Source organism: Megascapheus bottae, chromosome 31, assembly GCF_031878675.1.
Source record: "Megascapheus bottae isolate mThoBot1 chromosome 31, mThoBot2.hap1, whole genome shotgun sequence".
Lineage (NCBI taxonomy): Eukaryota > Metazoa > Chordata > Mammalia > Rodentia > Geomyidae > Megascapheus > Megascapheus bottae.
Genome location: NC_143539.1, coordinates 1,387,503 through 1,402,768, shown reverse-complemented (window position 1 = coordinate 1,402,768; position 15,266 = coordinate 1,387,503). Strand labels below are relative to the sequence as shown.

Genomic DNA, 15,266 nt, shown 5'->3' with positions numbered 1-15,266 from the left:
TTGCAGAGTAGGCATTACAGAAAGAGAAGAGGCCGCAGAGGAAACAGCAGAGGGGAAGCCAGTAAAGAGCTGCAGATTCTCCACCTCCTCAAGGGTCCCACACCTCACAGGGGGCCGGGGTGGGGGAGACCAGGGAGCTCTTCCCAGAGGGGGAGAGCGCAGTGACTTGCAGGTGTAAGAGCAGTGTGGTCCTATAGTACCCAGAAACTTGAAGCCTCCCCCTGAAAGGATCGCCAGAGACCAAGGATCAATGCAAATTGCAATGAGTCGTTTATTGACGAGCTCAAGACCAGAGGCCCCGAGCACAAGATTACAGCCCCTTTTATACATTTTTTGGTAGGGGGAAGGCCCCAGCAAGCATTAGCAACAAATCAATAGCCACACGGGAAATTTATACTGTAATTCCATTCAATGATTGGTGCAATACAAAGCAGGAAAGGGGTCGTGGCTAATCATTGGTCAGTCTAGCTGGCTGTCCTTCTAGGGGGATGGGTTTAGGCAGATATGAGTCTAGGGGGATCTCCATGGTAATGGGCTTGTGATTGGTTGACATCTGCCCTAGTTTGCTGGCCCTGGGAAGTCTGACCTTGTAGGTGCCAGATGGCCACTATCTCTAGCTCCCGGCTTGGAATGTGTATACTCCCTGCCAGAGGGTAGCTCAGTGTCTGGGACCCAAGGGCGAATGGGTGGTTGTAGATTAGCCACAAGGACAGCAGTTACATTTCTCAGGGTTTTAGCAAGCAGATATACAGAAGCAGAAAGGCAAGTTAAGGAAATACAAATACAAAAAAAAAAATACAGTGCAAAAATACAAATGATGAAAATATATGTGTAGTAGATATTTTCTACGCTCCTCAGTCCATGGGAAAGAGGGATCAAACATAGCAGGAGAGTGGAGTGGCCAGTGCCGTGGTTTAACCTCAGGCGCTCAGGAGGCTGAGATGGGAGGATGGAGGCTTCAAGTCAGACTGGCAGGAACATCCAACAGGTTTCATTTTTTAGGTCCCAGACCAGGACTCCAGCTTGGTCCTTGATATTTTTTTCACTCAGTGGCCTTGGTACTTCAACCCCTGCACACCTCCAACCCTTCCCTGAGACTCTTATCTCCAATGAACCACCAAAAAGCCAGCGTGGAGCTCTGGCTCAAGTGGTAGAACACAAGGCTTGTGTAAATAAGCTAAGGCACAGTGCCCAGGTCCTGAATTCAAGCCCCAGGACCGGCATTCCGCATCCCTGTGAGTGAGGGTATTGTGCCCAGAAACTTGAAGCCCCCCCTGATAGCCAGAGACCAAAGATCAATGCAAATTGCAATGAGTCGTTTATTGACGAGCTCAAGCACGGGTCTCTGCGCACTGATAGTCGAGTGCAGACCAGAGGCCCCGAGCACAAGATTACAGCACCTTTTATACATTTTTTGGTAGGGGGAAGGCCCCAGCAAGCATTAGCAACAAATCAATACCCCACACGGGAAATTTATACTATAATTCCATTAAATGATTGGTGCAATACAAAGCAGGAAAGGGGTCGTGGCTAATCATTGGTCAGTCTAGCTGGCTGTCGTTCTAGGGGGATGGTTTTATGCCAGATATGAGTCTAGGGGGATCTCCATGGTGACGGGCTTGTGATTGGTTGACATCTGCCCTAGTTTGCTGGCCCTCACAAGTCCGACCTTGTAGGTACCAGATGGCTACTATCTCTAGCTCCCGGCTTGGAATGTGTATACTCCTTACTACAGTGTAGCTCAGTCTGGGAACCAAGGACAAATGGGTGGTTGTAGATTAGCCACAAGGACAGCAGTTGCATTTCTTAGGATTTTAGCAAGCAGATATACAGAAGCAGAAAGGCAAGTTAAGGAAATACAAGTATAACCATCCAAATGAATACAAGTATGAAAATACAAATGGCTAACATAGGTTTATAGAAAATATATAGATATTTTCTATGCTCCTTAAAGGCACCATTGTCTCTCGCTGAGGTCTTCCCTGCCCTGGGCACAGGGAGTGGTTGTTGGGTCTGAGCATTAAACAGGGTATTTTCAGCACTCAGGACTGACTTGTGGAAAGAGGTATTTACCTGAGGAAGAATCCCCAGAAAGGAGGAAGAGGAATAAGCCAGGGATGGCAGCTGTGACTCAGGTAAAAAACCCTGTGGCGTCTCCTTCCCCTCAGAAGAGCTGGGCCTGGGTGCTGACTGCTGGGCCTGCCTACCACGTCTACTCAGGCTCCCCCACCCTTTCCCTCAGCCCCTGTCTCCTCCACTGGGTGTGGGCACAGGAGGGCATCACCCAGGCAAGCTGTTCCTATGTCCTTGTTGAACCCTCTCTGCTGCTGTTCTATTCCACTTTGGGTTCTCTCTGTCTTTTTGTAACACACAGTAGGTTTAACTGTCTCTTACATTTAATCAATGAAATTGAGCTTTCGGTGAAGAGGCAAAAATTATCTCTTAAGACAACTGGGATTGAGGTGGTAATGCCCAGATTTGGGGTCCCCATAGACCGTTGAAGACCTGAATCCCATGTAATCAAATGAGAGTCTTTTATTGCAAGCTCAAACATATGCTCACAACTATCACTGATGCAGTGGGTTAGAATTGAGAGCCCCGACCCTTCAGTTAGCAGGGATTTTATAGTAAATTGACAATAAGGCAAAAGCTGACCACATGCAGGTGGCCAATAATCTATCAGGAATTCACAGCCAATGGCTAGCTAAATTTCTTGAGTTGAATAAGTTCCTAAGGGGTCTGGGTTAATTTTAGGTTACACAAGATTAATATTTTGCAAGTCAAGTACTTGTTACCAACATGAGACCAGGAAATGCCAATAGAATATTGAAGAGGGGTCTCAAAGGAAGTCTAGGGGAAGGGTTTACTGACACATTTCTGGTTACAGTGCCTTACCAGGATGGAATCTAAACCTGAAGTCATATTTTGTCTGGGCTCCACAATTCAGGGCCTGAGTGCTGTCCTGAGCTGTTTTGCTCAAGGCTTGGTTCTCTGCCACTTGAGTCACAGCTCCACCTCTGGCCTTTTTGGTTAACATAATTGGAGATCAGAGTCTCATAGGCTTTCAGTTGGCTTTGAACCCTAATCCTCAGAGCCCAGCCTCTTGAGTGGCTATGTTTATAGGCATGCGTCCTCACTTTCTCCAAACAAGTCTGGATGTACAGTGCCAGACAGGTTTTTCCTTTTGGAGTCATATCAAAGGAACCATCACAACCTAACATCCTGAATCTGCTCCCATCCGTGGTATGTTGATTGCTTTGTTTTTTTTTGGGGGGGGGGTTGTTTTTTTTAGTCAGGGGCCTTGAACTCTGGCCTGGGAGCTATCCCTGAGCTCTTCAACTCAAGGTTACCACCCTACCCCTGGGCCTGGGTGATGTCCCTGAGTTCTTCATCTCAAGGCTACTGCCCTACCCTTGAGCTACAGCCCCCCTTTCTGTTTTCCTGTGATTAATTGGAGACAAGAGTCTGGTATTGCCAAGGCTGGCTTTGAACCATGATCCTTAGATCTTAGCCTCCTGAGTAGGATTATAGGCATGAGCCATCACACCCGACCCAGATTGCTTTGTCGGGGTGGATATCTGATTATAATTGTATCTCATGCCTTTTCTGAGTCCATGGGTGTGTCTGAGTGAAGTGCTTTTGGTATTTCTTGGGGTCAGTTGACATTCAAGGACGTGGCCGTGGATTTCACCCGGAAGGAGTGGCGGCGCCTGACCCCGGCTCAGCGGGCTCTGTACAGGGACGTCATGCTGGACAACTACAGGAACCTGGTCTCCTTGGGTGAGGACGACCTCCCAGCACAAGTCTTTGCCTTGTTTTCCCCAGAATGTCTGGAGAGCCCCAGATTCCATGACTAGGCGTAGAGCTCTACCAGTTCAGACAGAGCAGCATGCTAATGTGGCCCCTGGACTTCAATAACTGTCCTGTGTCCTGCCTGCTGTGCAGTGCATCTCCATGTCCCACAGCTTGAGCGTGCAGGACTTCTTGTCAGCAATGGCAGGCATCTCTCATTTTCTTTTGCTCCTTTTTTCCATCGACCTTCTTCCCTCTCCCTTCTCCAGTCTTCTCCTTTCCTTTCTCTCTAGAGCTTTGCATAGTCTAGGCAGGTCATCTCATCACTGAGCTACATCTCAAGTACCATGACACACCTTCCCTCCCTCCTTCCTTCCCTCCTTGTCTTCCTTTCTTCCTTCCTTCCTTCCTTCCTCCCTTTCCTTCCTTCCTCCCTTTCCTTCTCTTCTTCCTTACCTTTCCTTTTTTTTTTTCTTTTTGTTTTGAGTAAGGGGGCCACTTTGTAGCCCTGGCTCCATCACCTTGAACTTCTGAGTGCTGGGATTTCACACATGAGACACCACCCTGGGCCCATGGCAGGTGTTAAATGTGTGGATTTCCTTGTGCTTCATATCTCAGTAGTTCTTGCATTTCCAGTCTGCATGTTAAAGTGACCTCTGCAGTGTTGAGATGGAGGCAGTCTGGGGAATGTGTGAACTGTCTCTGTGCATCCATCTGGAGTGGCCTCTTCTCACCTGTGCGTGGGACTGGGGATTCCGGAAATCTCACAGTGCATTGCCTTTCTATAAACAGGAATCTGCCCTCCCAGCGAGAGTGTGATTTCCGTGTTGGAGCTTGGGGAAGAGCCCTGGGTGGCACAGAGTGATGTGAACACACCAGGGGAGCTGAATGGATGGGATGGCACAGAACATGGGAGCGCAGGTAAGAGCTCAGATGGGCAGAGACGGAGCTGGGGAGCCTGGACACCAGTGGAAGGTTCCTGTAGGAGAACACGTGTTTCTCTGCTGTGAGCCCTAAAGGACTTGAGGATTTCCCCCTTGTCACCTGTCCTGCAGAGTAAGTGCCATTCTGTGTCTCCACTACATTTCCTAATCCATTAAAAGCGCTTGCAGTTTGGTTCACTGGCTAATCCTGGGTGTGCAGTGCCCTGGCCATCTCTTCTACTTGCTGCCTTCATTTTTTACATCATATTCAAATGCCATGCTTAACAATCAAGTATTTAAGAACGAAATCTACTTGTAATCACTGTCACGTAGATTTTGGAACGTAATAAAAATTAAGCTGAGGGTTTCTATGTCATAGGTACATATCAATCTATATATTATAACATATCTATAGGGTATATATCACATGGTAAATTTTTATGTCCATGTAGTTATGTTTATATTTCCAATACCATGTCCATAGCATTGGCATGCAAATATTGAGTCCTCTCTCTTGTACTCTTTGGATTTAATAGCCACATATTAAGGATACCATGCGCCTTTTGTTCCTTTGGTCTTCACTTGTCTCACTCAACATGATTCGCTCTAGATTCATCCACTTCCCTGAGAATGCCATTATTTTATCTTGTCTGTTGGCTATGTAGAATTCCATTGTGTATATATACCACATTTTTTTGTAACCATTCATCTGCAGTAGGGCATCTGGGTTGTTTCCATCGCCTGGCTATTGTGAATAGTGCAGAGATGAACATAGCTGAGCAGGTGTCCTTATCATATCTTGGGTTATGATGTTCAGGATAAGATGCCCAGAAGCGGTATGGCGGGATCATAGGAAAGGTCAATTTTCAGTTCTTTAAGAAACCTCCACACTGCTTTCCAGAGTAGCTGAACTAGTCTGCATTCCCACCAGCAGTGTAGTAGGGTTTCTTTTTCTCCACAACCCCACCAACAACTGTCATTGTCTGAGTTCAAAATCTTGGCCATTCTTGGTGGGGTAAGGTGGTATCTTAGGCTTGTTTTTATTTGCATTTCCTTTATGACCATGGATGTTGAACATTTTCTCATGTTTTTCTGCCATTTTAACCTCTTTGAATAAGTCTCTCTTTAGTTCCCTTGCCCATTTAGTGATTGGTTTGTTGGGTTTTGATGAGGGGGGGAATTAGCTTCGTGAGTTCCCTGTAGATACTGGATATTAAGCACTTGTCAGATGTTTTATTGGTAAATATATTTTCCCAGTTGGTTGTCTGTCTTTCTACTTTAGTAGCTATGCTTTTATCTGTGCAGAAACGTTAGGTTTTAGGTTGTCCCACTTGTCCAGTCTCTCTCCAATCTGTTGTGACCTTTGGATTCTCTTCAAGAAGTTTTTGCCTGTGCCTGTGAGTTCCAGTGTCTCTTCTACTCTATCGTGTAGCACTTTCACGGTTTCTGGTCTGACATTGAGATCTCTGATCCATTTTGAGTTAATGCTTGTGCATGACGAAAGGCTAGGGTTAATTTTTAGTTTTCTGCATGTGGCTGCCCAGTTTTGCCAGCACCAATAATTTAATAGGCTGTGTTTGTTCCACTGTATATCTCTGGTTCATTTGTCGATTATAATATTTTTATTTCTGGATCTTCTGTTTCATTAATCTTCTGGTCTATTTTTGTGCCAATACCATGCTGTTTTTGTTATTATGGCTCTATAAAAGTTTGAAGTCTGGTATTGTAATACCACCTGCATTGCTCGTTTTGCCTAGAATTGCTATGGAAATTCTAGGTCTTTTGTTGTTCCATATGAACCTTTGGATTATACCTTCTGTATCAGTAAAGAATGTCTTTGGGATTTTGATGGGGATTGCATTGAAATTGTATGTCAATTTTGGCAGTATGGCCATTTTCACTATGTTAGTTCTCTGTATCCATGAACATGGGATGTCTTTTCTTGGTATCCTCTTTAATTTCTTTCATTAGGGTTTTGTAGTTTCCATTAAATAATTCCTTTACATCTTTGGTTAATTCTTAAATATTTTTTTCTTTGGGGGCTATTGTAAATGAGTTCATTTTCTTAATTTCTCCTTCTGTTTGTGTGTTGGCATACAGAAATGCTACTGACTTTTGAAGGTTGACTTCGTATTCTTCCACTTTGCTAAAGTGATTTATTAGTTCTAGGAGTTTGGGAGTGGAGTTTATTGGGTCGTTCAGATATAGGATCATGTCATCTGAGACTAGGGATAGTTTGATTTCTTCTTCCCATACATGGATCCTTTTGATGTCCTTCTCTTGCCTTATTGCCCTGGCTAAGAGTTCCAGCACTATATTGAAGCAAAATGGAGAGAGTGGGCATCCCTGTCCAGTTCCTCCTGATTTTAAGGTAAATGCTTCTAGTGTTTCTCCATTTAGTATGATACTGGCTATAGGTTAGTCTTATATGGCTATTATTATTATTGTTATTATTATTATTTGTGGGGGAGTCATGGGGCTTGATCTCAGCCTGGGCGTTGTCCCTGAGCTCTTTAGCTCCAGGCTATTGCCCTATCCTGGAGCCAAGCCCAACTTCCCGGTTTTTTTTTTTTCCCTAGAGGTTAATTGGAGATAGAGTCTCAGGTTCTTCTGTGCCTGAGCCTGAGCTGGCTCTGAACCTTGATCCTCACATCTCAGCCTCCTGAGTAGCTAGGATTACAGGTGTGAGTCACCTCGCCTGGCTGTCTTTATTTTAAAGAATGTGCCTCCTACTCCTTTTTTCCTTAGTGCTTTCGTTTTTGTTTTTTCTATGTATGTGGTACCAAGGAATCGAACCCGGGTCTTAGTGGATGCTAGGCAAGCACTCTACCACTAGGCCAAACTCCCGGCTCCTTAGTGCTTCCAACATGAATGCATGCTGTATGCTGTATTTTGTCAAATGTCGAAATTCTCAAGTGCAGAGAAATGATCATATGATTCTTAGCCTTGGCTCTGTTCATGGGATGTATCACATTAATTGATTTGTGAATGTTACACCAGCCTTGCATCTATGGGATGAAGTCTACTTGATTGTAGTATACAATTTTTTAATTTTTTTCTGGATTCTGTTGGCTTGTATTTTGAGGAGCTTTGTGCCTGTGTTCATTAGAGAGATTGGTCTGTGTTCTCTTTTTGTTGGGTCTTTCCCTGGTTTGGGGATGAATGTGACATTAGCTTCATAAAATGAGTGTGGTATAGCTCCTGCTTCTATTTCTCAGAGAGTTTCAAGCGTGTAGGTATTAATTCATCTTTAGAAGTCTTGTAGAATTCAGGAGTGAAACCGTCTGGACTTGGGCTCTTTGTGGTTGGCATGTCTGTGATTGCTTCCACTCTGTTATTGTATGAATTTAGTTTGTTCAGTTTACTTATCTCTTCTTGGTTCAATGTAGGTAGCCTGCATTTATTCTTTTTAAAACCATCCATTTTGGAAGTACATACTCATAAAGGACTGCATTTCTGGAATGTCAGTCATGATTGTTCATTTGAATCTCCCCTTTCCTTTTTTTGATTAATCTTACTTACCAGGGGTCTGTTGATTTTGTTGACACTTTCAAAGAACCAATTTTTTGATTTATTTATGTATAGGTCTTATTTCAATCTCTGATATTTCCAATTTTATGTTATTTCTGTCCTTTTAGTTGTTTTAGAGTTAACTTTTTCTTGCTCCTCTAGGCGCTTCAATTGCCTCTTCAGGTTGTTTACATGAGCTTCTTCTGTCTCTTTAATATGGGCTCTAGTGTGATAAACTTGCCCCTAAAGACTGCTTTTGCTGTGTCCCCTAGTTCCTTTGTGATGTATCTTGATTGTCAGTACATTCAAGAAAGTTTTGCGTTTCTTCTTTGATTTGTTAGGAGTTATTCATAAGTATGTTATTCAGCTCCCAAGTGTTTGAATACTTTTTACTCTTTACTATGTTGTTTATAACTAGTCTGATTCCATTGTGATCAGATAGAATGCAGGGGATATATCAATCCTCTTGTATCTGCTTAGGTTCTTTGTGTGAACTATTATATGGTCTATTTTGGAGTATGTTCCATGTGCTGCTGAGAAAAATGTGTCGTGTTTTGCCGTTGGGTGGAAGACTCTGTGTGTGTCTGTTAAGCCAGCTGGGCTATGGTGTCGTTTAACTCAAAGGTGTCTTTTGCTTATCTTTTGCTGAGCTGATCTGTCTTTTGGTGAGAGTAGCATATTGAAGTCTCCTACTATGACTGTGTTTGAGTCTATCTTGTTCTGTAATTCTTAGAGAGTTTGTTTGACGTGTTTGGGTGCTCCCGTGTTGGGGGAATAAATGTTTATAACTGTAATATTCTGGTTATGAATTGACCCCTTTACTAATATGTAGTGGCCATCTTTGTCTTTATGTGCTGATTTTACTGAGAAGTTAATTTTGTTAGAGATTAAGATTGCTACTCCTGCTTTTTTGCATGGTGCGTTAGAGTGGAATATTGTTTTTCATCCCTTAACTTGGAATTTGTTTCTGTCTTTGGCAGTGAGGTGGGTCAAATTGGAGATAGCAAATTGATGTGTCTTGTTTCCTAAGCCAATCTGCTGTTCTGTGTCTTTTGACTGGATTGTTCAGCCATTCAGCATTTAGGGAAATTAGAGAAATGGTCAGCGTCCTTTCTCATTATTTATTTTTTCTTCTATGTTTCTCTTTTTTCCCCCTTTGTGATTTATAGGTGATAGCTTCTAGATGGGAATTCTTACTGTTCTGCTCTTTGTTCTTGATTATTTAATATTTTTGCAATGCTGGTTTAGTGTGCATAAATTCATATATCTTCTCTTTGGAATGGAATATTAATGTGTCTCCTGCTAGTTTCACTGGATATATCAGTCTGGGTTGGTAGTTGTTTGTCTTCAGAGCATGAATGATAAATGCAAGTTTTTCTTTCATTTAGGATTTGCATGGAGAGGTCTGTAGTGTTTCTTTGGTTTTGTTTTTTTTTGCAGCATTAAGGATCAGCTCCTTACTATTCAGGTCTAATGTTTTTACTAGCATGTGTCTGGGAGAGTTCCTTCTGGGGTCTGTTTATTCAGCATTCTGAAGGCTTGAATAATATAAGTGAGGTTTTCCCTTTTGAGGTTAGAGACGTTCTCTGCTATAATCTTGGTTAATAAGTGTTGCATTCCCTTCTTTTGAAACTCCTTCCCTTTATCAATTGCTATTATATGAAGATTAGATTTCTTGGCTATATCTGCCAATTCTCCAACTTCTCTTTGGTGAATTCTGACTGATTTTTCCAAATTGGTGACTCTTTGTTCCAGCTCTTGTGTTTTATCTTGTGTTCCTGATATTCTGTTCTCCATCTCAGTGAGTCTGTTGCCTAGAGCTTCTATTTTAGTTTACATTGTGGACGTTGAGCCCATCGTGTCTGCTCTGGGGGTACTCACCTTTCAATCTAGGGAAGTATAAACTGTCTATTTTTGTCTCCACTTTTGAAATCAAGGAACTCCTTGGTGATTTCTTGCTTATATTCCTGGCATTGTTTTTGGAATTCTGCTTCAATCTCTTTAGTCATGTCCACAATCATCTTGAACAGAGTCATGTCTCTTCCGGTGTCATTTCTTTGCATGGTGTCTTCTCTCTCATCTCTTCACTCTTGTCTCTTTTTGGGATGTGTGTGGGACTTTGATTATTATAAATGTCATGATTTGTCTCTGATTTCCTCATTGGGAATTTAGAGCTTGTTAACTTAACTACTGTGGTAGGTTTGCTCTGTGGTCAACAGGTATCGGTGTTTACTTGGTTTGGGGCTGGTGGTTCTCTCTGGGTAAGTGTATATGTGTGATTCTCAGTCCAGTTAATTCCATTGCTGACTTCAGGTAGGCCAGTCCAAGTGTGGATTTGTGTCTTTGGTGTTTCTGGGATCAGGAGGAGTGGACAGCTGATTTCCCATAGTGGCTCACAGTTATGTGTGTGAGTATTTGGGATTCGGCTGGCTAGAGCCGCTGTTGGGGCTTGTTCACCAGGTCCTCAGCAGCAGGGACCAGCTGTTGATATGCACCTTTGCTTCTGTTGCGGTGGGGCACACAACTAATTCCTGGCATGGTTGGGTAGATGTTGTTGACACACCTGCCTGTGAATAGCTCACGTGTGTGTGTGTGTGTGATTTTAGCTTGGTGAAATACGCAAGTCTGGCTGATCAGATGGGAACTTTATATCTTGCAGATCCCTCTCTTGGATGTGTAGATAAAGGATTTCCACTGAAAGCAGGCAGCGGTCGTGGAGGAACAGCCCACAGTCACACATCCTCCCACTCCAGGGAGAAGCATCACCACTGTGCTAAGTGCGGGAAGGGTTTCTCCACGCATTCCCAGCTCCTGGTTCACGAGCGACGCCATAGTGGCGGGAAGCCCCACATCTGCACGCAGTGTGGGAAAGCCTTCGCCATGCATTCCTGTCTCTTGCGTCACAAGCAACACCATAGTAGAGGGAAGCCCCACATGTGCATGTACTGCGGGAAGGCTTTCTTCACACGTTCCCATCTCAACATTCATGAGCGCAGCCACAGTGGCGAGAAGCCCCACGCGTGCTCGCAGTGCGGGAAAGCTTTTTCCACACGTAACGGTCTCGTGGTTCACGAGCGGTGCCACAGTGGCGAGAAGCCCTATGTCTGCACAGTGTGCGGGAAGGCTTTCTCTGTAATTTCCAATCTTGTGGTTCACAAGCGACGTCATACGGGGGTGAAGCCGCACGTCTGCACACAGTGTGGGAAGGCCTTCATGGAGGTGTGGAGGCTCACCATTCACCTCAGGACACATACCGGGGAGAAGCCGTACAAGTGTGGTGAGTGCGGCAAGGCCTTTATTTCACAACCTACCCTCTCCAATCACCAGCTGCTGCACACGGGGAAGAAGTCATACCAGTGTGCCCAGTGTGGGAAGTCTTTCAGCCAGGCCTCTGGCCTCGCCGGGCACCGCAGGACACACCCTGAAATGCAGCCGTTTGTGTGTGCTGAGTGCGGCAAGACCTTTGTTTCACACTCTAACTTCACCAAGCACCAGGCGCTGCACAGTGGGCCAAAGCCATACCAGTGTGCCCAGTGGGGGAAGTCTTTCAGCCAGGCCTCTGGCCTCGCCGCACACCACAGGACACACGCAAAGGTGAAGCCGTTTGTGTGTGCTGAGTGCGGCAAGACCTTTCTTTCACATTCAGACTTCACCAAACACCAGCTGCTGCACGAAGGGATGAAGCCATACCAGTGTGCCCAGTGTGGAAGGGTATTCCGCCAGGCCTCTGGCCTCGCCGTGCACTGCAGAACACACACCAGGGAGAGGCCGTTTGTGTGTGCTGAGTGCGGCAAGGCTTTTGTTTTACACTCTAACCTCACCAAGCACCAGGCGCTGCACACTGGGCCAAAGCCATACCAGTGTGCCCAGTGCGGGAAGGCGTTCACCGAGGCCCCTCACCTTGCCACGCACCTCAAGACACACGTCCAGGAGAGGCCGTTTGTATGCGACACATGCGACAAGACCTTCAGCCTGCGCGCAAGCCTCTTAGCACACCAAGCCTTGCACACTGGCCTCAGGCCCTACAGCTGCAGTGAGTGTGGGCTGGCATTCCACCAGACCACCAACCTCACCGTACACCTCATGACACACACAGGGGAGAGGCCTCACCGCTGTGCTCAGTGCGGGAAAGGGTTCAGACAGAAGTGTGACCTTGTCCGCCACCACAGGACGCACACTGGGGAGAGGCCGTACAGCTGCGCCCAGTGCGGGAAGGCCTATAAGGAGAGAAGTGACCTTGTGCGCCACCACAGGACGCACACCGGGGAGAGGCCGTATGCCTGCGATGTGTGCAGCAAGGCCTTTAGCACTCGCACATGCCTCCAAGCACACCAGATCGTGCACACACGTCACAAGGCGTACAGCTGTGAGGACTGTGGGAAGGCGTACAGTAATGCCGCCGGACTCGCAGACCATCGCAACACGCACACCGGGGAGAAGCCATACGTGTGTGACACGTGTGGCAAGGCGTTTGGCGTTCGCCAGAGCCTCACCAGCCATAAAGCCACCGTGCACGCTGGCCACAAGACTCACAGGTGCCCAGCGTGTGGGAAGACGTTCAGCCATGCCTCCTATCTTGCTCGGCACTGCAGGATACACACCGGGGAGAGGCCATAGGCGCGTGATGGCCGAGGAAGAGCCTTCAATTCTCATTGCAGGCTCAGCACCCGCTATGCTATCCACACAGAACAGTGTGATGAGAGGGTGAGAGGGCAGTCCTGCAGAGCCATGGCGGCCCTGCACAGAAGGACCAGGGCTGTTGAGCAGCGAGCACTGCTGACTGGTCTTCTGACAAGAGGCATTCATCTTCTGAGATGAGTTTCTTTTTTCTTTTTCCATATTTTTTAATTGTAATTAATAGAAGGGCTATATTAAATTCACCAGATAGAAGGTGCATTACTTCGCATACATTGATACCCTTTCTTGTGTCTTGGTCCCCATTTCCCTCCCCCCCACCCCACCCTCATCTTGTTTTCCCCCCTTCCCTGTCCAATTTCAAATGACCAAATACACATATATCCAATATATCTCATATTGTTAGGGTATTTCACCTTGTTATGTGATATATTGAAAGAGAAGTTTCTACTGTGCAACAGTTCATCAGATCTGCAGTGAGGACTTTGGAGTTTTTCCTAGCAGTCCCTAAACGTCAGGACACACATGAAGAGAATAACACTTTGTTGAGGTTGATTATATAGATCTGCTGCTAAATTTTGCTGCTGTGTTCAGAATGTGTCGATGATGCAGTAAATAAAATATGCTTAAAATTATCAAGTGATTCATGATTTCTATACAGATAAGGGTTTTCTTTTTTGTTGTTGTTGATTTTTACCACTTCTGGGATATGAACTCAGGGCCTGAGCACTGTTTTTGAACTTGTGGAAGGCTAGAGCTCTACCACTTGAGCTAGAGGAAAACTTCTGCCTTTTTCTATATATGTGGTACCCAGGAATTAAACTCTAGTTTCCTACATGCTAGGCAAGCACTCGATCACTAAGCCAAACTCTTGTCCCCTTCAGATAAAATTCATTTGTCCAATTCTTCCTGACAGAACCCTATGACAGTTCAGCTCTAGGAAGGTGGTGCGTCTGGTTTTATTTGAAATTCTCCCTGACACAGTGAGGCTAATGTAAACTCTTAGTCCCAGAGCTGTTCTCCACCCTCAGAAGAGCTGGGACTCCACGTGGCAGAGCCACTAGCACCCACCAGGTCAGTGGAGTGTCACCCATGTGGTCGCCTGTCTACAGTTCCATGAAGCATTTCTCTACAGTGAGCACAAGAAATAGGATCGCAGGTGTTTCCAGTAATCAGCCTCCATTTCCAGCTTCTGGCTGGTTAATTGGTTATAAAAGCCTCTCCATTGTCTGCTCAGGGTCCAGGGTCTGCAGATCGCAGCTTCCTGAGCAGCTCTGATCACAGGGATGAAGCACCAGGAGTGAGCGCCTTCTCCAAAGGGCATCCTTGTTACAATACGAAATCACGGGGAAAGCTTGTCTCAGGTTAGGGTAGTGAGACACGGTGAAGACATGTTTTCCCACCTGAGAAAGGATACAGACTGGGAACAGGCACCGTGTTGAGTCTTATTCCTGTTTCCTGTGGAGATTCTTAAAAGAAGTCTTAGAAATATCCAGTCAATACAAGAGGACATGACTAATGCACATGGCCATAAAGGAAATAGAAATCAAAACAACTTGAGATTTCATTTCAGTCCATTCTTCAGGAACAACAAGCTGAGCCCTGGAGGCTCTCGCCTGTCACCCTGAATACTCAGGAGGCTAAGATCTGAGGACTGGGGTTAAAGGCAGCCTGCACAGGAAACTACAAACTCTTACCTCCAGTAAACTAACAGAAACCGGAAGTGTTGATGTGGCTCAAGTAGGAGATTGCCAGTCTTGAACTAAAGGGCATGGGGACATGGCAAAGCCTAGAGTTCAACCCCCATGACCACCAAAAACAAACAAAAACAACAAAAGAACATAAAAAGCCTCATCAATGCCAAGCACAAGGAGCCCACACTGGTCGCAATGCTGTCAAATGCAGCTACTGTAGAAATCAGGATGGAGAATTGTGAAATACAAATTCCATAGGACCCAATCTTGGGCCCATTCTCAAGTGGAGGTGAACACTGGGGCTTTCCTGGTGGAGGGGAGTCTCCAGAGCCAGGGCAGCTCAGCTGGGCCTCACCTGGCTCCCAGACCCCAGGCCTGCAGGCTGCAGCCTCCTGCCATTTCTCTCTGCAGTGGAGGCCAGGTGTTTTCTCTCATTCTGATGGGGAGAAGTGCTGCCTGCCTCCCTCCCTCCTCTTCCAGCCCACAACCCTGAGACTAGAGGTCTGTTAAGGGGACCCAGCTTGTGGAGAGGGGACACACTAGGGCTGGGCCCTGCATTCCTCTTTGCTCCCTAGCATGGTGGATTACAAATCAAAAAGTAAGACTTAAGTGCCAGGTTCCTCACCCATTTATTAACATTCAGAATTCAAACATTAAAAGCTATCCACTAATATTGGGAAGTACATAGTAAAGTTCAATACAACAAATAACT

The 15,266-nt window shown here is 45.6% G+C and overlaps 1 protein-coding gene across 1 annotated transcript; it reads left to right on the top strand.

The window, feature by feature from the left end:
* The first annotated feature begins 1,229 nt into the window (after positions 1-1,229).
* On the top strand, positions 1,230-13,480 carry LOC150043438 (uncharacterized). Its single transcript, XM_090322138.1, has 5 exons — positions 1,230-1,245; positions 1,955-2,135; positions 3,660-3,780; positions 4,585-4,713; positions 10,885-13,480. Exons 2-5 carry the CDS (start codon positions 2,118-2,120, stop codon positions 12,840-12,842), a joined length of 2,226 nt encoding a protein of 741 aa, XP_090178264.1. The 5' UTR covers positions 1,230-1,245; positions 1,955-2,117; the 3' UTR covers positions 12,843-13,480.
* Positions 13,481-15,266: the final 1,786 nt, after the last annotated feature.